We start from the raw sequence: 24,178 nt of genomic DNA on the forward strand, positions 1-24,178 counted from the left end.
TACCATATGCAATTGAGGATAATGCTGTTGAGGATTGTTACATTGATTGAGTGTGTGTGAAGTACACTGAATGTTGTTGATTATTTGTAGTTCATTTTGTCCATAAAATCTGTATGAGTAATATAATCTGGAAAGGATGTGTACAAGTCTCTACTTCTAAGAACTGAAACACTGCCAAACTGAGCCTTCAAGTCTTTTGAGTTCTTGACATGCACAAGCTACTTCCGAAGCAAACAGTATAGCAGGAAGGTGTATTTCCAACTTATTTCACCTCTTTTAAAGTCTCAGTGACCACAACAGTATGTTTCCAGTTGCTAAAAGAGTTGGGAATTCATTGTTTGGCAGAAAGAGCTATTTTTGTGACATATGACTTGATTTTCAACAGAGCCAAATGCCTCCAAAATGGTTTTGATTTTTTAACGCCGAAAATCAAATTCCATGAAAATTTAATGCAAGACTAGCACAGAAGTTTCCAAAAGTAGGCAGGACTTCCTATATTGAATGCTCGACTTGGGAATAACTCTCACTATATTCATAGGATGTATATAAGTAATATGTTAACTTATGGCAATTCACCACTAACAATTACACCTTTTGTGTAACTTCCCAACAGAATTTGGGCCATTATGACATCATCCACGTAAAGTGATCTCATTCTGCAAGACATTGGGAAACCACTGTGTTTTATTATCTATTTATTGCAACTGTCTAAATACAGTACTTGCCTATATATTTTCTTGTAGAACCACAGTTTTCAAAAGAACAAGAACTCTTTGCAAGTATTAACACCACACGGGTACGATTGAACCTTATTGGGTGGAATGACGGTGGTTGTCCGATCACATCATTTACACTGGAATATAGGCCATTTGGAACCACAGTGTGGACAACAGCTCAGCGAACTTCTCTGACTAAATCATATATAGTGTATGATCTTCAGGAGGCTACCTGGTATGAGCTGCAGATGCGGGTCTGTAACAGTGCTGGCTGTGCTGAGAAACAGGCTAAATTTGCAACACTCAACTACGATGGCAGTAAGTGCATGCATTTCATCGCTGTTTAATGAAGAGGAATCATAAATAATTTAATTTCACATAATGTAACCTAAGTGCTATTTAATTTTGTGTGCTGCAATATGGCATCTGTGTGAACCTGATGATAAAAACAGTAAAAGATGTTTACAATCTGAAATTCCATCTGCTTCTTGTCACATGGAAACATTACACAAGAAGCTGCACAAATTAATGGCAGGCTTCCCCGTTAAGACTTGTTTTGTGGGATGCTCTCTGTGCCTTCCATTCAGCCAATAGCTCTGATTGTTTGAGCAGGACAAATTGGAGGGGTTTCACAGGAATACACATATCCTCATGGCAGGTTCTTCGCCCTCAAACCGACTGTTAAAAACCAGGTTTCAGGGTCCTTTTAACATGGAGATTAAAATTGGGGTTGAAGAGTGGCTGCACCTTGGTGCTCTAGTCCAGTAGGTCTTAACCTTAGGTTACTCGGGTGTTTTTGGACTACAACTCCCAGAAGCATTCACCACTAGCGGTGTTGGCTGGGGGTTCTGGGAGTTGCAGTTCAAAAACACCTGAGTGACCCAAGGTTAAGAACCACTGCTCTAGTCATTGCCTCCTTATCTTTTTGTAAGATGCTTCAGGCTTTAACTCCCAGAAACACGTATAGGACTTAGAACTTTGTTTCCTACTTAGAAATGATCCTACACAATGTCATAATATTGGGGGGGGGGGGTGTTCATCTGCCCAATATTTTATAATTTCTTTTAATTTTCTCTGTTTTTGATAAGTGCCAGACATAAGTCTTTACATATTTTTGATGGATTGGCACCAGAAGAAGCAAGTTTTGACTGAAGGAAAGTTGCTGTACTACTTCTCCCTCTAAACATTTTTTTCCCTTTTCCTCAGGCTGTGGTCACATCAGCCAAATATTTCCAAGTTACTCCCTGTGAATTCTGACACTTTTTGGGCAGGGGGCTTCAGGCAATGCACAGTGATTATCGATTCTTTTGTTCGCCCTGCATGCTAACTCCACATCAAATCAAGCCCACTGGGAGGCTACTAGTAGATTTGTTCCACGTTTCATTGCACAGTACAACTGGTATTCCTTTGACTGTGTACAACTAAACCAAGTCTTTTCTTTTACATCTGGTGTGTGGTTCCACCTCCCCCACCTACTTTTGATTGACTATCTTTTTGTTATTATTAATTTTTTAAAGGGAATGTCAGCATGTCAGCATTCTGTCAAATGTGGCTTGAAGTAAGAGAGTGTGCTGTAGGCTCTTCTCCATAAAGAGTAATGCAATGCGGAAATAGAAAAAAATGGCAGAGATCACTACGTGGCCAGCAAGGACATTCTGCTGACCCATCAATATCCCCTAGCAATTATTTTTTTTGGGGGGGGGCAGAAAGGAGGGCAGGGAAAAGTACAGAGGAATGAGATATGCCCCACTGCATGGTTGTGAAGCACCTATCATGGGATATATATCATGGGATATATGTATCATGGGATATATGTCACATGACCTCAATGCATGAATATACAGGGAGCAAAAGACACAAGGAAAAAAGGATACATTTTACTGGTGTGACCGCAGCCTCAGTTTGGAATGGAAGCACCTCTTTCATTCTAAGAAGCCTATGATTTGTGGGCGGTTCACAGCAGACATCCTTTCTAATGACTAGTTTAGATATGGTGTCTACATAGCAATGTGAGTTTTACAGTGCCTGCAAAGGTGCCTAATAACTTTGTGATGCAGGAAACCAGGAAAACCCAATGTGATGCATATTCATCCTTTCTCAACATCCTGGTAAATTAAGAAAATACCTTTTTCATTTGTTCAGGGGATGCACACATTATCCTTCTCTTCTCTATAATGGCTGGTATGTAGCAATCTGTGCATACATATGCACAGGCATTGTGCATGTGCACAACTACACACATTTGCATGCCTCTTAATGGAAAGAAGAGGATTTCTACTGCAGCAGTCACAGGAGCACATCATGCCCAATTGTTACGCATATTCTTATGCACCAGAGCTTTTTTTTGTATATTGCTTTGGGTATTGTACAGAGAAGCTGCTACAAAACATTATACAGTAAATAACATAAATAAATAAACAGCACTGGTAGGCCTTTATTACTCTGTTTCCTGTGCAATTTCTAATTCACAAAAGCTTGTTCAAGTTCCTTCAGAAGGTGTTGTAAGGTCTGCTTGAAAGACTTTGAATAATAAACAATGAAGAGCTTAGTTTCCACTTATCGAACCTGCAAAGGAGTGAAAGATGTTCAAAGACCTCTGCTTAGGTTAGAGTGATTCTGATTTTCCACAATTTATAAGCTCATTTCTTAGTCTTAACTCAGTGAAAGTAGAAAAGCAGTATTGTGCTGTGAGGGGGAAGGGTATAGGCTTTAGAAAATGAAGTCCTTTCCAGTTAAAAAAAGAGATCAACACATTCAAAATTTTGGCTCAATTCATAATAGTCTGGTACCATGCCCACTGTTTTTCCTGCCTGTTCTTTTCTTATACTTTCCCAAATGTGCAAGTGTGGAAAACAGCAACTGGGAAAGATTGCTCGCTTAAAGACCTTATTATCAGCAATGGTAGTTTTTGAGCATTCCCTGTCAAGTCACAGATTGCCAATGAGGATTCTGAAACCTGTACTGACACACACACACACCCCATTTATCTTAGTCAAGGAAGTCAAGGAAGCAACAGGAATGAAAAGAGCTATATTTTCTGGCAAAAAAGTTAATAATTTGCCTTTTCACACAAACTGGTAGAACTGTAAAGTCTCCCTTTGAAATCCCCGTGCACAATTAGTGTAATGAAACTTTCCTAATCAATTAAACCTTCTGTGCACCACAGTTGCTTAAAAACCATCGTTTTCATTGATCAACCTCTAACATCATGACATTGTTTCCAGGTACAATCCCTCCACTCATTAAGTCAGTTGTCCAAAGTGAGGAAGGTCTGGCAACCAATGAAGGGCTAAAGATGCTGGTGACCATTTCCTGTATCTTGGTCGGGGTCTTGCTGCTTTTTGTGCTTCTGCTGGTTGTGAGAAGGAGAAGGAGGGAGCAGAGGTTGAAGAGACTCAGAGGTAAGACTAGACCCAAAGAATTTATTCCATATATTATGGTCACTTCCCCAAGAACAAGGACCTGTGCACAGATTAGTTAATAAGTCTGCATAGAGCTTCCTTCCTTCCTTCATGCTAGAGGGACAGTGTGGCTACTATTTCACAGCTGACACTAGTCTAGTAACATTATGGAGACTGTCACATTTTAGGAAGTCTGATATTGCCATGGCAATAAATTAGTATGAAAATTAAGCACCTGGTAGATCCAAACCAGGGATTGGCTTGTCTGTCAACTTTCCTTAATCTCATATTCAATTTGAAAAAAAGAAAAAACCCTCTCATGTTCTTTTCATAGAATTTATGAACAAACCTCTGGATTCTGGTCATTTCTTATAAAAAAATTAGTCAAAGGAAATGTTCGGCTGCTTCCACTGATCAAATTGGTATTCTCACAACAGAGAATTTAATGGGTTTTTTTTCTGTTTGCCATACAGCTGAGTTAGATGAAATGCCTGCCAGAAAAAAGAAGAGGTGACATCACAAACACAGTTAGACATACAGGGATTGGAATCTGGACTTTTAATAGCTCATTACTTAAAACACGGCAAAAGAGGGTCATCTGTCACTTGAGACTGTCCAGAATTCTCCTTATATGGTATTTTTAGATGAAGTGCTCAGCCAGTCATTCAGTATGTGCTACCTTTCCTAACCATGCCCCAAAGTTGCACATCTTTCTAGACATGCCCCAGACAACTGTGCAGTTGGCACAATATCAGAAAAGGAAGCTTGTTTGCCTCCGGCTACATCCCCTTCATGTTTTTAATCAGACGTTTAGGGCAGATATGGCATTAGAATGTTATAGTTTGCCAAACCTTATTTTCTTCTGGTATCAAATGCTGCGTGGTTTGTGCTTTATTTTTGCTTTTGTTTATTCTTGGGAACATAGGGGTGTCCCAGACAGAGCATTTATTTTCTGTAAAATACCAGATTCTGCACTGACATTATTGTCAGGTATTTCTTCCACCAGTTGCCCACAACTTTCTGCTCCTTTGGATCCCTCCTGAAAGCATATTTTATTTTTAGTATCTCTTTATACTGGAGGGTAAAGCTTATACTGTGGCTAAGCTGATGTCCATAGTGAATGCTTTCGAGATGGAAGCTTTCAGTTTGCATGCTCTCTCTGTGTGTGTGTCTCTGTCTCTGTCTCTGTCTCTCTCTCTCAAAATGAAGGAAAAATACTCCAATGGAAAAACTCTAGCAGAAAAACAGATTTCTTAAACATTTCTTAGGAACTTCTCAACTTTATCTTAAAGAGAAGTTCTTACAAGGAGAAGAGAAATGAATTTTCAGAGGGAGATTGGATGCAAATTCTAGTACAGCCCCACTGACACCAAGCAGGATGAAGATATAATAAATACTATACACCAATGGTTCCCAACCTTGGGTAGCCCAGGTATTATTGGATTGCAATTCCCAGAAGCATCAGTACCAGCTGTGCTAGCTGGAGTTTCTGGGAGTTGCAGTCCAAGAACACTGGGTTGCCCAACGTTGGGAACCACTGTTCTATATGGAAGATTTTTTAAGCTTCAGAGCTTGGAAAAGATACTTTTTGGACCACAACTCCCAGAATCCCCCAGCCCATATTGTGATTTGCTTGCTGGGGGATTCTTAGAGTTATAGTAAAAAAAAAAAAATATTTTTCCTATTTTATTTTGAGTTTTATCTAGCTTCTCCCTAATCTTTGCAGTAGCACTGACTGTGAAGAAGCAAAAAAAGGGTGTGAACACCAGAAGATTTTTTTTAAGTATTAAAAAGAATAAGTGACCCATAGTCTTGACAAGTGTGTGTGCATGTGTGTGCATATACATGTGTGTGACATAGGTTCTGCTGCAGAAACTCTATTTTCTTTGCTCCCAAATGCAGTTCATAATTGTATTTTTAAATGTGGTAGCTCACCGGAAATCCACTGGATTGCTGTTGATTTCCCAAGGCAGTCTTAAAAAATGAAAAGACATTCAGAGTCATCATATATGGCAGGATCCTAACAAGCAGAAGCTGGGATAAAAGCTGGGATTCCTGTTTTTTTTTCTTTCCAAATTCAGAGATGTTTAGCCATATATTTTAACAAGTCTGGTTGATTTTTTTGTACACACTGTTATTGGTGCTGGCAATAAGCTTTTCTTCCCTGGTCTAAATATGTCTAATCATACAGTATTTCAGTGCATTCATCTTTGTGTTGAATTATTGTTTATTGTTGTAAATTGTGTTTACATTTTAATTGTTTTTATCCCACTTGTTGTGAGCCACCCAGAGTAGTCAAAGACTAGATGGGCGAGACAGACATACATACATACATACATACATACATACATACATACATACATACATACATACATACATACATACATACATACATACATACATACATACATACATACATACATACATACATACATACATACATACATACAGTACTAGAATAGCTTTACTCTGGGAACAAAATCGTGCAGAAGGATGATTTATTCCCAGTGCCTTTCCCTTTACAATGCAATTTTACCTATTGAAATGGTTCTGCCGCACTGGGTCACATTAACATGCACCTCCCATTTCAAGTCTCTGGTGCACCAGCCAAGGCACCCCCTAGTAAGAGTTCTGCCTCAGGAGGGGATGCGTGAAAGAGCCTCAGTTTCTCCCATGCAGTGTTTCTTTCTTGCTCTCTGCAAAGCTGGGGAAAATGTTCCTGATGGCATACATGCCCAACTGGAATAATCAAGCTCTGCCCTCACAGATGTGTCGAGAGCCTTGTAGTGGGAAAAATCCAAAATGCTGGAAATGAGCCAAAAGCCTCATTCAACTGCAAAAAGGAGAGAGCTGTACATATAAATAAATAAATAAAATGTGCTTGTTTAGTCTGCAAATCCTGTGCTACAGGCAGGGTGGTTAACTTCAGGGCCTCTCTTCTCCCTTCTTTATGGGTCTTTGGGTTAAACCCAGTTGGGACTAAATAAAATCACTGAATGAAATGAACTTCTGAACTCTGCACTAATTTAAGCCCCAATAGGGCTTCCATAGCTGGGACTAACAAGTAGATCTAATCCTTTATCTTTCATTACAACATGAACTAGACCAGTGGTTCTTAACCTTTGTTACTCAGGTGTTTTTGAACTGCAACTCCCAGAAACCCCAGCCAGCAGAACTGATGGTGAAGGCTTCTGGGAGTTGCAGTCCAAAAACATCTGAGTAACAAAAGTTAAGAACCAAAGAACTAGACAACACTTCAAATAGAGGACTGCTCCCTGTAATATAGGGTTCGTGACTGTGTAACTAAATTCATATTCTATAATGGTTGCTAAGGAAAGAAGAAAAAGAAAAACAACCCTCAAACTACTACTTTTAGCATACCTTCCAAATGTAATGGCTGATGCCAGGGAATCTGGGGCCTTCTAAATATAAAATATGTGCTCTGACACTGAGCTCTGAGCTCTAGTTTCAGCAGTACCATGAACAGATGTTCAGGACATACAGTGAATGTTATTTCAGATTAGGCATCCTTTCAGCACCCTTCAACAACACAGAGTGAACTTCAGGGGAGAATGTATAAGTGAGCAACAGCCCTGTGATTAGCAGTGATAAGGCCTTCAGCAGTCAATTGTGTTAATCAAATGGACATACCAGTTCTAATGAGTGATTTCTATAAAGGTAATATTTCTCCTGTTTTCTTTCTAGATGCAAAAAGCTTGGCTGAAATGCTTATGAGGTAAGAATAACACCCAGAGTTTGGTGGTTTGATTCTGTGAAAATCAGAATTTAAACTTTTCCAAAATGCAGAGCAACTATTGGAGAAACATCCCATTTGAATAACTTTAGCAAATAGAAAAAAATGATTTTGGGGTGCAAAATTATAGTTTGCAAAACATTGGAGATTATCTGTGGTTTCCTTAATGATTGGCTTATTCCTCTGGGTTCAAAGAAACATGCCAGGCACAGGTGGCAGGGGTGCCGTGTGGATGCTCTAACTTTTTTGCCCCTTTTCTGGTGCAGACTGCTATTTGCTTTCCACCGCAAAGACTAACTCTGGGTTTGGGGACTCCCTAGGCGTGCAGTTCATGGTGGATCTAGTCAAGTTAATATTGGCCGTAACATAAATGACTTCTGCTGCAAACATGTACACCCTTAAAATCCATGGAGCAGTTTTGCCAGTCTTTTTAAAATGTTTTTCTCTTGTTATTTTCAATGGGCAAACAGACACAGATGGAAGCTTTACTGGAAGGGCAGAGTAACCAGAGTAATTCCTGCTTTGCATTATGTTTGTTTTTAGCCTTTATTTTTTTATATTCTGAGTTGGAAACAGGGCCCCTGTACATAGGTAGCAACAAAAACAAAAATATTGTGTCACCTTTGAGAACTTTCAGTGTAGACTTTCGTGGACTGAAATCCACTTCCTCAGATATCTTGTGTCTTATTGTTTTTAGTTTTATTTTCATTTTTGTGTGAGAGATTTTAGTAGCAAAATAAAGGTATCATCCACTTTCAGATTGTGCACAAGGTCTACATGGTTTTTTTTCTTTTTTCTGTTTTTGTTGTTGCTGAAACAGAGTAACATTGCTACCTCTCTGAACACAGTTAGGTGAGAGGACCATGATCAAATGAACACCAAAACACTTGTCCAGCATCTCTTTTACCTCAGTATACAGATTGTTAACCTGATTAGATTTTTTTCTCCAATAGCTGCTGTTAAACCAAGGTAGCTTCATTCTCTCTTTTCCATCAAGAGTCAAGACAATTATTATATCTAAAATGAAAAAGGTCTGTCGCCAAAGCTTCTGAGGAGAGAAGTGTTATCCCTCTGGAGTGTGGGACAGGGTTGTAATTAATACTTTGACATCCCTCCAGTCAGCACCATCTCCCACCTACTCTTCCCAGACATGTGGACTAAGCCCACCATCGCAGAAAAGTGGGGGAAACAATAAGAGAGGGAATGTTACACTTTTTAAAAAGGGGCTGGAGAGAAAAAAAGCCAGGAGATATTTCCATTTATTTTCATCAGTTAATTCACCTGCAGATTTTGATGCTCTCTAAATTTTGGTGCCCTGGGGCAAAGCTCAAGTTACTCTTTTTCCCTTACCACATTATAGTCCTGGCCTGAAAAGTTCATTTTAATTTAAAAGGGAATTATTACCATTACGTTTTGCAATTGTAGAAAGAAATTCCTTACTACTGCTCATTATAATAAAAATATTGCCCTATCACCATTTAGAGAGCATAAATCAGAAACAGTCTTGCACTGATATATATTTGGGGTTTTGCTCTTGATAAACTTAGGAAAGAGATTAAGGTGTTAAATCAGAGGTCTCGTGCACAAGATAGCTTTGGGGTAGAGATATGAAGATGAGAGAGAGATCACACACTTTCAGAGACAAAGATGGAGGAGGTGGTAAGGGAGAATAGGAGGGAACACAATATGATGGCAAGAGGCCTTCGGATAGCTCTGGGTGAAAACAAGAGTTAACAGAAGACAAGGGCAGAAAGAAATCAGATTGATTTGACGATGAAAATTAAACATTGGGAACCATAACTGTAATATGGCTCCATGACCAATTGTATAAGGTAAGCTCTTGCAACAGTCTCAGAGTGCAATCAGACAACTGTGAAACCATGCATCTCATTCTACCGGAAAAGGTTGCTATTCAGTGTGCAATCTCTCTTTAAGCAGCCCTTCTGTCTGTTGGGGAGTCGCTGTAGCCTGGCACCAAAAAGTAAAAGCTCTACAGCTGGACCAAAAAGATCCAACTTGGGCAGAGATTGGGGTTGGACCACTCTGCAAGCAGTCCAAAATGCAATCTATTTCTGTGAAAACACCCTTAGAAGTCTTCTGTATTTCTCCCAGGCAACCCAGCTGTCTTGTTGTTCACCCAGAATTCTTATGCAGATAAGCCATTACTACTTGATGGAGATCTTTACTATATAGTATTACCTAGTATGGATTTCCTGCAGCTATATTGCCATTTTAAAAAAAGATATATTAACTGTTCATTGATAGCTCATTCCAAGGGTAATTTTCCAGTACATGAATTTTGAAATGAGAATGTAATAGGTTCTGAGACAGTGCACTAATTGTTTCTTATTCTGTTCCCAAACAATATTATTAGTCACCTGGAGTTAGTGCAGGGGTAGTGATGGGATTGTGCCAGTGTGTGTTCTTACCTGCAGTGACAACAGGACAAAAAGCAGGCAAATTGCTATCCATATAAACAACTAAAGGATGAGTTTTCAAATGTCTCTTTTCCATGTTGAGTAGTATTTATCATTGCAACCCTAAATAAGATTGGGGGAAGGAAAATGGTATGTGTATTCATTGCCTCACCCCAATTAGGAAGGGGTGTGTGGATTTTCTGCAGACAAGATCAATGGATCTTTTTATATTAAATTCCCTTAGACGTGTCAGCTGCAAGTGAGCATAGCTGGCCAGCCAGGATAAGGCCTCTCTTATGGAAATATTGTGGCTTGGGATCCAGCACATCCAAAGCCAGTTCCACTCTCAGATCCCTGTTCCTGGAATGTCTTCTGTGGCATTATGATTCATCATAGCTGTCTGTGGCCACAGTGGAGGCTCCTAAATTCATCCTAACCACCTCCAGTAGGCTCACTTTGGGGAGAATTTCCAGCAATTACATGCACTGGAAATGGTCCAAACTGGAGCAATCTTACCCACACCAAAAAAAGTGGGAGCCTCTTACAGGGGACAGAAAGGTGCTGGTAGGAATGCTTTGGGGATGATTCGGTTCTCTCCAATGATTACATCATGTGATCACTGTCAAAAGGAGGAAAGTACCCATTCCCACATAGTCCAAACAGCAGGCTAAATACCTCTCTGCTTGTACCCTTAGTTATGATTTCTCTGCCCATCAGTGCCAAGATAGAATGAGAATACAGTGCAATAATATTCACTTCCCTCTGATTGGATTAAGGGATCATTGGTTCTCTAAATGGAAGATGGGGGGAAGTAGTGGTCTTATAAACTGCTTACATAAGATTGTGTTCTTCAGAAAGCCTTCTTCAAATGAAGGCTTTATAGTTAAGTGAAGACTGCTCATTTCCTGTTTCTCTAACCTTCTTGCTTTCTGTTTTAATTTAATACTGCTTATATAGTTGAAAGAACTGAAGAGAAGAATTTTTGAGCATCTTTCTGAAAGTGATAAGAAACCAAAGTAATCTTTATAATTTCTTTATTTGATTCTCATAGCTGTTTTCCCCTTTTTGTTTGGTTTGGTCTTTTTATTCCTAGCAAGAATACAAGGACATCGGACACACTTAACAAGCAACAGCAGACACTGAGAATGCATATAGATATTCCCAGAGCTCAACTCCTGATTGAAGAGCGGGACACAATGGAGACCATCGGTAAACCATCAATAGGCTTGTTATGTTCATTTATAAAGCCACTGGGGCTTAGGAGAACATTGTATTGTTCCTTTTGAAGTGAACTTTGAATGCAAGGCACTGGTGGAGGCTATTTTGCTTGTGATTTTTTTTAATAAATAGTAGGGATGTTTCCTAAGTTATTAACTGCACAACCTAGGCAGATTTATTCGGAAGCACATTTCATGTTGTTCAGTGAAATCTACTCCAAGTTAAATTCCCAAGTTTGTGGCCGAAAGAAGGATAGAACCAAAAATTAATTGGAAACAAGAAGCTCAGCGTTCATCTGGTATTCAAGATAACTATATCCTTCTTGGATTTTCTTTTACTTATTTCCTTTTTGTGGTTCAGGGTAACAAAAAGTTAACAAAAGAAAAACTTCAAAGATATTGGTTGATTTAATTTAAACCAGGAGGTGGCAAGGTGTGGCCCTCCAGGTGGTGCACCCTAAATTGCCCCATTCCTGACCATCAGCCGTGCAGGCTCATGGGAGATGAAGTCCAACAGCAATTGGAGGGTCACAGGTTTGCCATCTTTGGTTGAGGCACCAGAAATACAATGGGAAAGAGGAATGGGAAGGAAGGTGGTGGAAAATGTTCTCAGCACCTCCAGCAGTAACATCCACAATAAGGATCAAATTCAGATCTTCTGTTTTACAGAGCCTGGGACATTATTTTTAGTATTAAGAGAAGTAATTTGTTTCTTATTCTTCTAGGTGAATATACAAACCACCATTTTGTTAATGTTATTAGTTATTATTTGCAGAGGAGTATATTAGGAATACATTTTGTTGCTTTTTATTAATATATTTAATCCTTTAAATTCCTTTTTAATTAAAAAAAAAACACGTTAAAAACACCAACATGGCCAAAGATCCCTCCCATGTCCCCCCAAATGCAAGACTTTAAGATTAACAAAAGGTATTATTCATGATTCTAAAAATAATGTTGACCATCCTAAAACAAAATGTTAACTCAAAATGCAAAAATACAATGATGCAACATGTTGCTGCATTCTTTCAGAAAAAGGGCATTGTCTTTTGTTATCCCAAAGAGTATGATGTTTCTGTTAGTGTTGTTAGTTGGAACACATTATTTAAAATTTAAAAATGTTTTTTAAATTGTTTTTAATCTTGGTTTTAATCTTGATATATGTTTAGTTGTTTTTTAATATGGCATTTCTATGGTATTGTAGAGCTGTTGATTTTTTTGTTTTGTTTTTAAACTTATGAGCAGCCTTGAGTCCCCTGTGGGGAGAAATATGGCATATAAATAATATAAATTAAAAGGACAAATAAATAATCAATAAATAAATTTGCAAGATTCCTGCCATCTCATTGAATTGGTAAATACTCACACATCTGCAAATTGCACTTAAATGCAAAGGTAGCTGACACTGCTATTGGACCACTATGACAAGTCAAACAGAACTGATCAATGAGAAAGATGCAAATTCTTCCTATGCTTATTATCTTTAAAGCACCATGCAACATGGGAGCACCTATCTGCATTTGACCCATTTGAGAAACCTATACACAACATTAATTGTTGAAAAGGTAAATACCCTTGTCAAATACACCAGAAAATATCTTGCCATCTCATGGACAAGCACCCAAAAAAATAAGGACAATTTCTTGTTTTCACTCAATGGTAAAAAAGTGAGGATATTTGCTCCTAAAAGGAAACCAAACTAAACACATTTTAGTCAGAATGGAGAATAATGTATCAATGGTTATTAATTCTTCTTTAATGATCAGGCATAACAAGACATTATAAAAGATAATTCTTTTGTTATTCCTTTTGCACAGATGATAGATCAACTGTCTTGTTAACGGACGCTGATTTTGGAGAGACATCAAAACAGAAATCGTTGACTGTTACTCACACAGTACATTACCAGTCTGTCTCACAAGCAACTGGGCCACTGGTGGATGTTTCTGATGCCAGACCAGGAACAAGTAAGTATGAAAGTCTGTTTGTTGTGGGCTTCAAATTAAAATGAATATTAAAATGTATTATGAAATGAATATTATATCCAAAGAGATTTCGTGGTATTTTTTCACACACAGTATTCAGCAGGAAAGGGCAGAAAAAACACCAAGCTGTACAAGACTGTTAAATTTCTGAGCAGAATGGCATATTTCCTACTCAAGATTGAATGGAAAGGGTACAGGCTGCATGAAATTTGGCAGTTTCTTGCATAAAATGTTGTGAAAATGGAATACAAGGAAAGACTGGGGAATCACTTTTGTGGGAAGCTAGGAAATTTGGATAATGCAGGGAAAAAACAAGAAATTTTGCTAGGACTTCTCACATCCCTGTCCTCAAGCACAAATATTGGTTTGTATCCAGATATAGTCACAATTAGAGCCGGGGACGACTCACCATTTTGGTGAGTCATCCTGCTTCATAAGTTGTCAAAAGTTGATGGCACACGAAGCACAAAGTTGCCCCCATGAAGCGAGGACTAACGAATATATTTGTCAATTCATGGGGGGGTATTTTTTAAAAACACACACACACACCCCACTGCCACCACCCCACCACTGCCACACACCCCCACCACCTGACTGAAGGGAATCCAGGCTGCCCTTTGCAAAGATGGCAGCTGCTGCTTCCCTACCCTAAATGAAGCTGCAGCCCCAATCTTTGCAAAGGGCAGCCAGTTTTCCTTTTTACACACTATGGCTGCGGAGGCCTGTTCAAGACCTCCTGCAGTGGTGGCGATGATTACGGTAAGGCGGTGTTGGCGGGGGTGGGCTGGCTAAGGTAGGGAGAGGAAGGGGTGGGTTAGACTGGGGTGGGTGGCTATGGGGGCGGGTGGCTGGCAATCAGTTGATTGACGGCCGGTAGGCAGAATGTTGTTGTTATAATTACAAACAAACAAATAAAATGGGGAAATATTCATGTTTTCTTATTCGTGGAGGTCTCGGGAATCCATAAATATAAAGGGATGAATATTTAACAGATCAGCGATTTTGCATGAATATCGCAATTTGTTTTTTATTCATCCCCATGTCTAGTCACAATGAAAACTTATTGAAATCAATGGGATACACTAGATTTAGATCCAACTGATAATAGCAAGCTTTTTCTCTTTGTTCTCTTCCCTTCTTCAGTTCAAACATACTGACTTAGCACACATAATGTTCATCTTGGGTAACATCATCTGCATTGTCCTAAAACTATCTGCATGTGGGATGTAGCTGGTCTGGTGCTATATCCAACATGACACTACTTTGCTGCATTACAGAAAAATGTAATTGTTCGATGTACTAACCAAAGGAAACCAGATACCAAGTTTTAAAAAGTTTTTTAAAAATGTTTATATACGGTATATATATTTCTGCTCATTTCCTTCCTAACCAGCACAAGTTAATTTGTCATTTTCCATTATTATTCTTACAGTTTTTCTTTGGGGTAATGCACTTTGTAATTATCATTAAGCAGGTACTATATTCAATATTTTTATGGTACTCTAAGGAAAACTAACAAATCTAGTGTTTGAAAAAAAAAATCTTTGATAAGCACCATCCTCTTTTGGTGCAGCAAAAATGGTGTCACTCGCAGCGACTGGTTACAGCTAATTCAAGAGCCCCCTTTTCAATTTCAGGTCTGTAAGACTCATGTGCAATAGAACAAAGTCCCACTCACCCCAAAATAAAAAAAGAAGAACTTTCTAATGAATGGCAATTTTCTCTGTACCATTCTAACATTTTTCATTTTCACTAAAATCCCACTGTGCCTCCCTGACAGGGGCAGGACTTGATGATCTGCAGGGTCCCTTTCAGCTCTGCAGTTCTAAGAGGGTGATGATGATTTAGTTTGGACTTCTTCCCAACTGTTTGGCATTGACTTGATTAGGTTTGCAAAACACCTTGTAGAACCAATATGAAAAATTCAGCATGCTGTTAAATTAGGGGCTGGTTTGGTCTTGCTCAGCTACTCTTCTAACTGTTGTCTTTGCTCAACAGAAAAGATGGGACACCATGTTTATTTCCGAATGTCTTTTCATTTTTCTGCTAGTTATTACCCTAATCACAAAGTGTGAACAGCATATGGACAGCTTGCATTTTTAAGGGTTTATAAGTTTAAAAAGCTGTATCTCTGTCAATGTGAAGGGATGAATCATGAATAATCCATATATTTATGACAAGTTGCCATTAGCTCACTTCTTATCAAATTCCTTGTTTCAAAGTACAGGAACTTGCTTGCTATTTTAATAAAAATAACATTCAAATAGGTTCAAATTTATATTTTCAATACTGTTTTGTCCCATTGCTCTTCCCCTTTGAACTGGTTTCTGCCCTTACTACTTTTATGTCCCATACCATTTCCACCATATCCGTACTTGCCCATTTCTTGAAAGAAGAAGAAAAAAGAAAGGATTTTAAGTCTTGAGTGTATAGCAAAAATTCGTAATAGACAATGGCTTCTTGGGGAGGGGATTAACTTCCCAAATAAGGTTTATTTGACTCACATAAAAATAATCAGTACTTTGGCAACATCTATCTATCTATCTATCTATCTATCTATCTATCTATCTATCTATCTATCTATCTATCTATCTATCTATCTATCTATCTATCTATCTATCTATCTATCTATCTATCTATCTATCTATCTATCTATCTATCTATCTATCTATCTATCTATCTATCTATCTATCTATCTATCTATCTATTAATATTTATTTATTTATTTATTTATTTATATTTATTTAGCCTGCTTTTCCCCTTAAAAAGGACCCAAGGTGGCTTACGTAATTAAAAAGACAATATTTAAAATCTAAAAACAGGAAGTATACACATATTTAAAAAAATTAAACAAATATTATATTAACAGTGGCAAATAAAGTTAATAATGAAAGCACATTTAAAAACAGCAAGGCACAACAATCCATTTGAAAATCCCACTCAGGCAGCCAGCCACTAAGGGAAAGCCTGCCTGAAGACAAAGGTATTCACTTACTAGTGGAAGGACAGTAAAGATGGGGCCAGACTAGCCTCCTCTAGGAGGGAGCTCCAGTCTGGGAGCAGCAACAGAGAAGGCTTTCTCCCATGTCACCACCAAACACATCTGTGAGGGTTGTGGGACCGAGAGAAAGACCTCTCCTGATGATCTTAATGCCTGGGCAGGCTCATAAATGCAGATGTGGCCCTTGAGATAGCTTGGACCGAAGCTGTTTAGGGATTTATGTTACACTTTAAGCAGCACACTTTACAGTAATCCATCAGGATACAACTAAGGCATGTGTCATCATGACCAGATCAAACCTCTCCAGGAACAGTGGCAGTTGACACACTACTTTTAACTGTATACATGCACTCTTGGCGACTGCTGAGAATTGGGCATCCAGGCTCAGAGATGACTCTAGGAGCACCTCCAAGCTGCTCATCTGTGTTTTCGGAGGGAGGGTAACCTATCCAGCACAGGTTGCTTCCCTATTTGTTGCTGTGCCTTTTGACTGAACAGGAAATTTCTGTCTTGTCTGGATTAAATTTCAGTTTATTCACTTTCATCTAGTCTATTAATGACACTAGACACCGATCTAGGGCCAAAACAGCTTCATCAGATTGAGAGGGCAAGGAGAGATAGAGTTAGGGGTCATCTGCATACTGGTGAAAGTGAAACCCAAAACTTCAGAGAACCACTCCCAGAATTTTCATCTAGATGTTAAATAACATAGAGGACAAAACAGAACCCTAAGCGACCCCACAGGCCATGAGCCAGGGTGTCAAACAGGAGCCCCCCAGCACCACCCTCTGAGTTCTCCCCTCCAGAAAGGACTGTATGTAACGTTACATTGTTACATTTTATGTTGGGTCTACTCACCGTTGGTCATTTTCATAAACTAAGCTACTGAATAGTAATTCCATTTTCAATTCCTTTCAGCCATTTTCTTTTATTGCCTAATCAAATATTCAGACATCTCGGTGTTTTAATTGCAGACCCTACAACAAGAAGGAATGCAAAAACTGGACCTACAGCTAGGAACAGATATGCTAGCCAATGGACTCTCAACAGACCTCATCCCACAATATCAGCGCACACCTTAACAACAGATTGGAGGCTGCCAACCCCCAGGGCCACAGGGTCTGTGGATAAAGAAAGCGACAGCTATAGTGTCAGTCCATCACAAGATACAGGTATAATCTTTTTTCCCCTAGACATTAGAGTCAAGAGCAGAGTTGATAATTTTCTCAGTTTGGCTGAGATGTATGTTTCTAGCTTCTTTTCCTAAAGAGAGATGTATTCTAAATATTTTATCTGGGGCCAAACTAGACATGAGCTTAAACGTCTATTCATGCTGGTTTCTAAAGAATGTATGAGGATTTCAACCCATGTCTCCTGAGTTCAGATCTAATATTCTGTCCACTACCCTGCATTGGCTCTCACAGGCAAATGGGGATATTTAATTTAGCAGTAGGAACAGAATATATTGACAGACAGGAGACAAAAATAGATAATAGTAATAATAAAGGGAAAGGAAGGGGCTCTTCCAAAAAACCCAAGAAATCGAACAGAAATTGAAGCTAAGGTTAGGAATGTTGAAAGAATAATAGGGGAAAATACTATTTGATCAGAATGAAATAAAGAAAAGATGGAAGAGATATAAAGATAGATTCCTTCAAAGCAGAATCTTCTGAAGATGAATCAGTAATTTTAGAAAATGAACACTGCTCTCAAAATAACAGTAAAAAAATTAAATCACCATGAGCAGGTTGTGTATTTATAGAGCTATTTCAAGCTCTGATTCTATCAAAATCCTAATAAGAATATGCCAACAAACATATAAAAGAAAACAATTGCCCACAAACTGAAAGAGGTCAATACAGTACAGTACATACTCCAATCCAAAACCAAAGAGATGCCAAAATTGCAGTAACTAGAGGACCACTTCATTTTTTTGTGTAAGCAAAGTGATGCTTAAGCTTATACAACAAAGATTTTTGCTACATATGGGACAAGAAATGCCATATGTTGAATCTGAATTCAGAAAAGGAGGAGGCACTAGAGATCATAATGCAAATATATGTGGACTACTAGAGTGTACCAAAGAATTTCATCAGAAAATAATTTTGTTTTATAGATTAAAGCAATTATAGATTGCAGTAAATCTTTTGATCCTCTGGATCATGAAAAGTTATGGATCATTTTTAAAGGAAAGGATGTGGCACAAGATTGGATTGTCATGAGATGTAACTGTCATCTGAAAAAATGGATTGGATTCAGATGAAGTTAAAAAATGGAGGAAGAGATAATATTTTAAAAGATGCAGATGACACCATAATATTGATAGGAAACAGCAATGATTTGAAATGGCTGCTAATAAATGTTAAAAAAGGTTCAGAGCCAAGCAAAACAGCTAAAGACCAAAATAATCCTTAAGAAGAATTACATAATTTTAATGTTGATAATGAACAAATTGAATCATTAAAGACATTCCATTCCTTGATTCAGCAATCTGTCCACATGAAGGCTAAAGCTAAGAAATCAGAAGAGGCCTGAGACTCAGAAAAGTTGCTGTGAAGAAGCTAGTAAAGATCATCAAGTGAAAGGATGTGACAGTAGCAACCAAGGAGAACACCCATACCATAGGATACCTGGTTATTTTGTACCCCTTAGTCATGCGCCTTCTGTCGTGCAACCATATCCTCTGAAAATATTAATTAATACATTTTAAAAACAAAATAGCCACAACATGTGTACCACTGAAGTTCCCTTGATATCCTCCACCAAGTTTCTGACAAGTTTGTCGGAGCTGTGAAAGATTTAAACACACACACACACACACCTTCTTTCCTTATTATCCGTATATTTTATAACTCATGTATACATTTCAATAACTGGTTTTCATCTAAAACAAAAGTAATTGCTGGAGGCTGTTTCACATGAATGGAGAAATTAGCTAGTCTCCTGTACAGGAACTCAGACTCTGTCTGGGCCACCTAGATGTCAGATGGGTAGGGACATAAGCAATAATGAGCCTTCTCTTGAAATGACAGCACCAAATGTCAGTCAAAATAGTTGCCCAAGCTAATTAAGAAAAGCTGTCCAGACTTCAGTGGTTGGAACTGATGAAGGTCCACAGATGTGCCTTCAAAACCGTTCAGCGGGAAACATTATTTATTTTCTAAAATGAAGATATGATTGAAACAGGCAGAGTCACCTGGAAGCAAATTAGGACACATATTCAGGCATTTCATACTTACTGAACTATAATATGGTGGTGGCTGGTTTCATGATGCTTTATTATATGCTTGTGTCAACGGCACTAGTTCTACAGGGAAAGTTACATTCCAGGATTTTTTTCTCCTGCTAAAACAATGCTTATAAGAAGAAAATTCTTTATTCTTGAAAATGTTATTGTACTGTGAAAGTACCAGTGCAGTTCTAGGCATGCAATGGAAGTAAGTCCCATTGAGTACAGTGGGTTTTATTTCCATTTAAGGGGGTATGAGATTGCAGTTTCTATAATCCAAGTTAGTTTATTATTGTGTACAACATTCATTTCACTGTTTAGTGTCAGGGAAAGACAATGACCTTTCCCTATGGGTAAACAACAACAACAGTCCAGAACTATTTTAGTGCTTTTATTCCAGGGGCTAGCTTTACTTTTGATTTTATTCTGTGATATTCCTGTTTTTCTTCTTGTTTTTATTTTGATCCGTTTTATTATCTTGCATTTTATGTTTTTAATTAGTACATTTCTTTAGCACTTCGGACATTAGGTGGCTTAAAACCATACCAATACATCCATATACTAATTTACCCCTGGCTGTTTTAGACACCTGTACCTGGCAGTCCTCCATATAGGCAGGCAGTGGTTGTGGAATGAATTACCCAAACTACTTGAGTCCTGAGATCCTTCCCACAGTTTGGGCAGAGTAGTCATGAATCCATTCTGTTCTGTGCTAAGAAGTACCAGAATCCAAAACTTCTATAGCCTTATTCTGGTGTTTTACAAGTATGTCTGCTCCACATCTGATGGGAGGAGCACATTGCTTCCCCTCCACTGTCACTTTCAACATGCAAAAGTGGTTGTCTGCAGAGGTGGAGGCTGTGGTATCTCTGTGGGCTCTGCATGTAAGCAAATGGGCTGTGGGTCAGGTGTAGGGCCTGCATGGATGCAACAGGTCCCCCTCTGCAGATTGTTGCTGTTTTGTGTAAGAAGTGATGAGAGAGGCTCTGGGGCTAGCACACTTCCCTTATCAATGTGGACTACACAGAGAGAGAGAGAGAGAACATATGAAATGGGTGTATGAGACATTCAGATCTGAGATTAAGCTGCACTTGACTTACAGGGTTCACATCCCCAGCAGGCTGCGAGCAGGGTGGTTGTGGCAAAAAGACCTACTAAAAGACCACTATACATGAAAAAAACTCATAGTCCTTGGTAAATAACAAAAAGGAGCCAAAATAAAAGCAGCATGTATTTAATTATTTATTAAATGTGTATCCCACGCATTTAGACAGTGTCTACTCTGGGCGGCTCACAATAAAACAGGCTAAAAACAATCAAATAGTATCAAACAACAATTTCGCAACAAAGAATAAATTTGTTTTATTCTTTGCATGTCACTTTTTTTCTTTTATTTGGTGTAATAGAAGAGATTTCTTGGAATGAAATATATGTTGAAATGTCATGCAAGACATTCAAATAGCTATTAGTCTTTTTGTATTTTCTATGGGTACCAGTCCCCCCCCCCAATATTTGTCTGAGACATTTAATTAAATATTGTGTGACAAGCAATATCATGAAAGACATTTTTAAAAATGATCAACCTTCACCATTGCATGCATTTCTTCTTCTTAGCATGCCGAGCTGTATTTGAGGATACAAATCAAGAAAATCTCTAAGTGTCACTTTCTTAATTTTCTCTATAATGTTTACTACCCATGCTGAATAGTGGGCAAGAGAGACTGGTAAACTATTAACTCGCTCCCTGTAAAGTTTATGTTGTTTGCATATGAAAAAGCCAGCAGAGAGCTTCCTACTGAAGTGAGTGCCATTGCTTGTGTTGTTTAGATCGAGCAAGAAGCAGCATGGTATCCACAGAAAGTGCCTCCTCCACCTACGAAGAGCTAGCAAGAGCATATGAACACGCCAAGATGGAAGAACAGCTGCGACATGCTAAGTTTACCATCACAGAATGCTTCATATCAGACACGTCATCAGAGCAGCTTACAGCAGGGACTAATGAGTACACAGACAGCCTGACCTCAAGCACCCCATCTGAATCGGGGATCTGCAGATTTACTGCATCACCTCCCAAACCTCAGGACGGAGGACGCGTGACAAACATGGCTGTTCCAAAGGCACATCGGCCAGGTAAGGGCCTGCCATTCTCCTGTGGATTTAATCCGTGCCCATCTCCACTCTATGATGAAAGTTTTGTGAGGACTTCCTAATTAAATAAGTTTTATCTATTATTTACAAAGTGTATGCATGTGTGGATTTTTCCCAGGCTTATTGTCACTTCTCTAGGACAGATGAAAGAAAATTCTGCTGAACATCTAATCTTGCAATTAGATGTGTCCCTGTTCAGGCATTATACATTCAAGTATGCTCATCGTGCAATGAAAGGGCCATCCTCCACCCCCACCCCTACCCCAGTAATTTCTGTCATCATCCCACTCTGATTTTCCAGGGTCCTGACACACACATGGCAAATGTCTACATAGAGTGGTCTTAATCGACTAGATAGGCGGGATATAAATAAATAAATAAATAAATAAATAAATAAATAAATAAATAAATAAATAAATAAATAAATAAATAAATAAATAAATAAATAAATAAATAAATAAATAAATAAATAAATAAAGAGGAGCTCCCTCTTCAGATTCATTAGGTGTGAAACAAAACTGGGGAGAAGTGAGGCAGGGTTAGAGCATTTCCTTTTTCACATGGTGAGTATTCTCAAATCTCTAATACCTGAGTAGAGCTTATGTTCTGACTCCATCATGAAGTATCTGATCAGATGCTTTTCAAAAGCAAATATATATGTACACAATTCTCACAGGAATTTATTCATAGCTAGATAAAAACTACTCACATTCTCTCTCTCTCTCTCTTAAATACATTTAATAATCTTTCCATTTCTTTGTAACTCTTTAGGAAGAGTTAAGAAAATGTTGTATTGTGTATTTACTTAAGGAAGTTGTCAATATTTGTCAGCGGAGTTTGCATCATTCAGCACAGTCTTAATCAGGGAGGGTCTCTCAAATGACCTATCCAGAAATTTTACAGGGCAAAATTGATAACTGCACTGTCCAGCTAGAACTGAGCACAGATTGTAACATTGCCCTCTATGTCAGGATAAGCATGAATGGAGCCATGGCCAGATAACAATATATTGGGAGGCAACTAATTTGTCTATTTTGATTTTGGAAGGAGATGTATCCTTCTTGTCCTCGACTCCTTATTATACTTTCAATATTTGCTGTAGAATCTCCATCTCTTTCATAAATAAAGAACAATGTGACATAGCCATTCCTTTCAAGAGACCTCAGGAGAACATTGGAGAAGTTGATCGATGTTAAGTTCACATGGATGCAATACATTTTCATTTAACTTTTTCTTTCTTTTGCACTCATAAACACAGAATTATAATCAGAACCTAACATTTTTAGAACTTTTTAAAAAGAACTTGTATTTGAATCTCTTTGTCCATCTGGGTCCCTTTTGTGCTTTGAAACTTTTCTGATCCAAGTTATAATTCACTGTATGAAAAAATTCACCGACAGCTGCTGCTTGTTTCAGTCTTACTCTCAACAGAGCAAAGCTTTTATGGCTAGTTTCTTCTTTGCCAAAGAGGTCCATGCAGCACACTTCAAACAAATCCTAATAACCTTTTCCTACAATTGGTGAAGTGTAAAACACTTAAATATACTAAATATACTAAATATACTAAGTGTAAAACACTTAAATATACTAAAAATATACTGAAATGGTTGAAATTAAGGGGCAGCCCTACCATTAGGTAAACTCAGGTGGTTGTCTCAATTTATGGATGTTTGTTGGAGAAGAGGGGCAAAAACCAGTTCTGATTGTTAAATGGTAGAGCTCTGCATATCACATGGTCATGCTGGCTGCCTTACACCTCCTAATCCAGTCTACCTCTGTACTGAAGTGAGATTCAACTGACAGTCTGGTGGTCTGCTTCTGTCAATGAATAGGGAGTGTCCTTCATGATAGGCTGCAAAATGTGTTTGGCTGGCTATGCTGAAATTATTTTGTTCTCAGGTTCATATACCTTTTGGAGTTAATACATTTGTCTTGCATGAGTCATTTGGGGTGGAGAAAAACATTTATTATCCAGAAACAATCACTGGCAGCTCCAATTCTGGCAGCAGGACCAAGAGCTGCAATTTTTGGATATTAAAGGCTTCTCCCCACCCTCTGTTCCAAGTCTCCCAATGTCTTCCTCAGATTGGAAGGGATCCCTAGAGAGCTTCAGAACCTAAGTGGAGAAGACAGGATGCTTTAAATTAAAAATTAGCACCCATGGCTGATATCATCATCACAGTTCTGCCAAGAGCATTCTAGAAAATAAGTTTTAAAACCTTTTACTCTTACATCATAATTTTAAAAAATCATTTAACAAGACTTGGGTTGAATATCTCTTCGAACAGAAAACTTTTTTTTTCTAAAATA

The 24,178-nt window shown here is 38.3% G+C and overlaps 1 protein-coding gene across 4 annotated transcripts in view; it reads left to right on the forward strand.

Moving 5' to 3' along the window:
- The window catches only part of DSCAM (DS cell adhesion molecule), a 427,910-nt gene that overhangs the window by 383,362 nt on the left and 20,370 nt on the right, over nucleotides 1–24,178 (forward strand). For 2 of the 4 annotated variants that reach the window (XR_013543612.1, XM_072994153.2), the window contains exons 26-32: nucleotides 744–1,034; nucleotides 3,941–4,117; nucleotides 7,823–7,853; nucleotides 11,382–11,497; nucleotides 13,323–13,472; nucleotides 17,466–17,663; nucleotides 21,548–21,850. Coding sequence is in view for 2 of the 4 variants with exons in the window: in XM_072994153.2 (XP_072850254.1) it covers nucleotides 744–1,034; nucleotides 3,941–4,117; nucleotides 7,823–7,853; nucleotides 11,382–11,497; nucleotides 13,323–13,472; nucleotides 17,466–17,663; nucleotides 21,548–21,850 (1,266 nt within the window). In the remaining 2 variants the exon portion in view is untranslated. The remainder of the gene's footprint in view (nucleotides 1–743; nucleotides 1,035–3,940; nucleotides 4,118–7,822; nucleotides 7,854–11,381; nucleotides 11,498–13,322; nucleotides 13,473–17,465; nucleotides 17,664–21,547; nucleotides 21,851–24,178) is intronic. The other 2 variants (XR_013543613.1, XM_072994152.2) reach the window with 1 other exon arrangement.

The sequence above is a fragment of the Pogona vitticeps genome, chromosome 3 (assembly GCF_051106095.1).
Source record: "Pogona vitticeps strain Pit_001003342236 chromosome 3, PviZW2.1, whole genome shotgun sequence".
Lineage (NCBI taxonomy): Eukaryota > Metazoa > Chordata > Lepidosauria > Squamata > Agamidae > Pogona > Pogona vitticeps.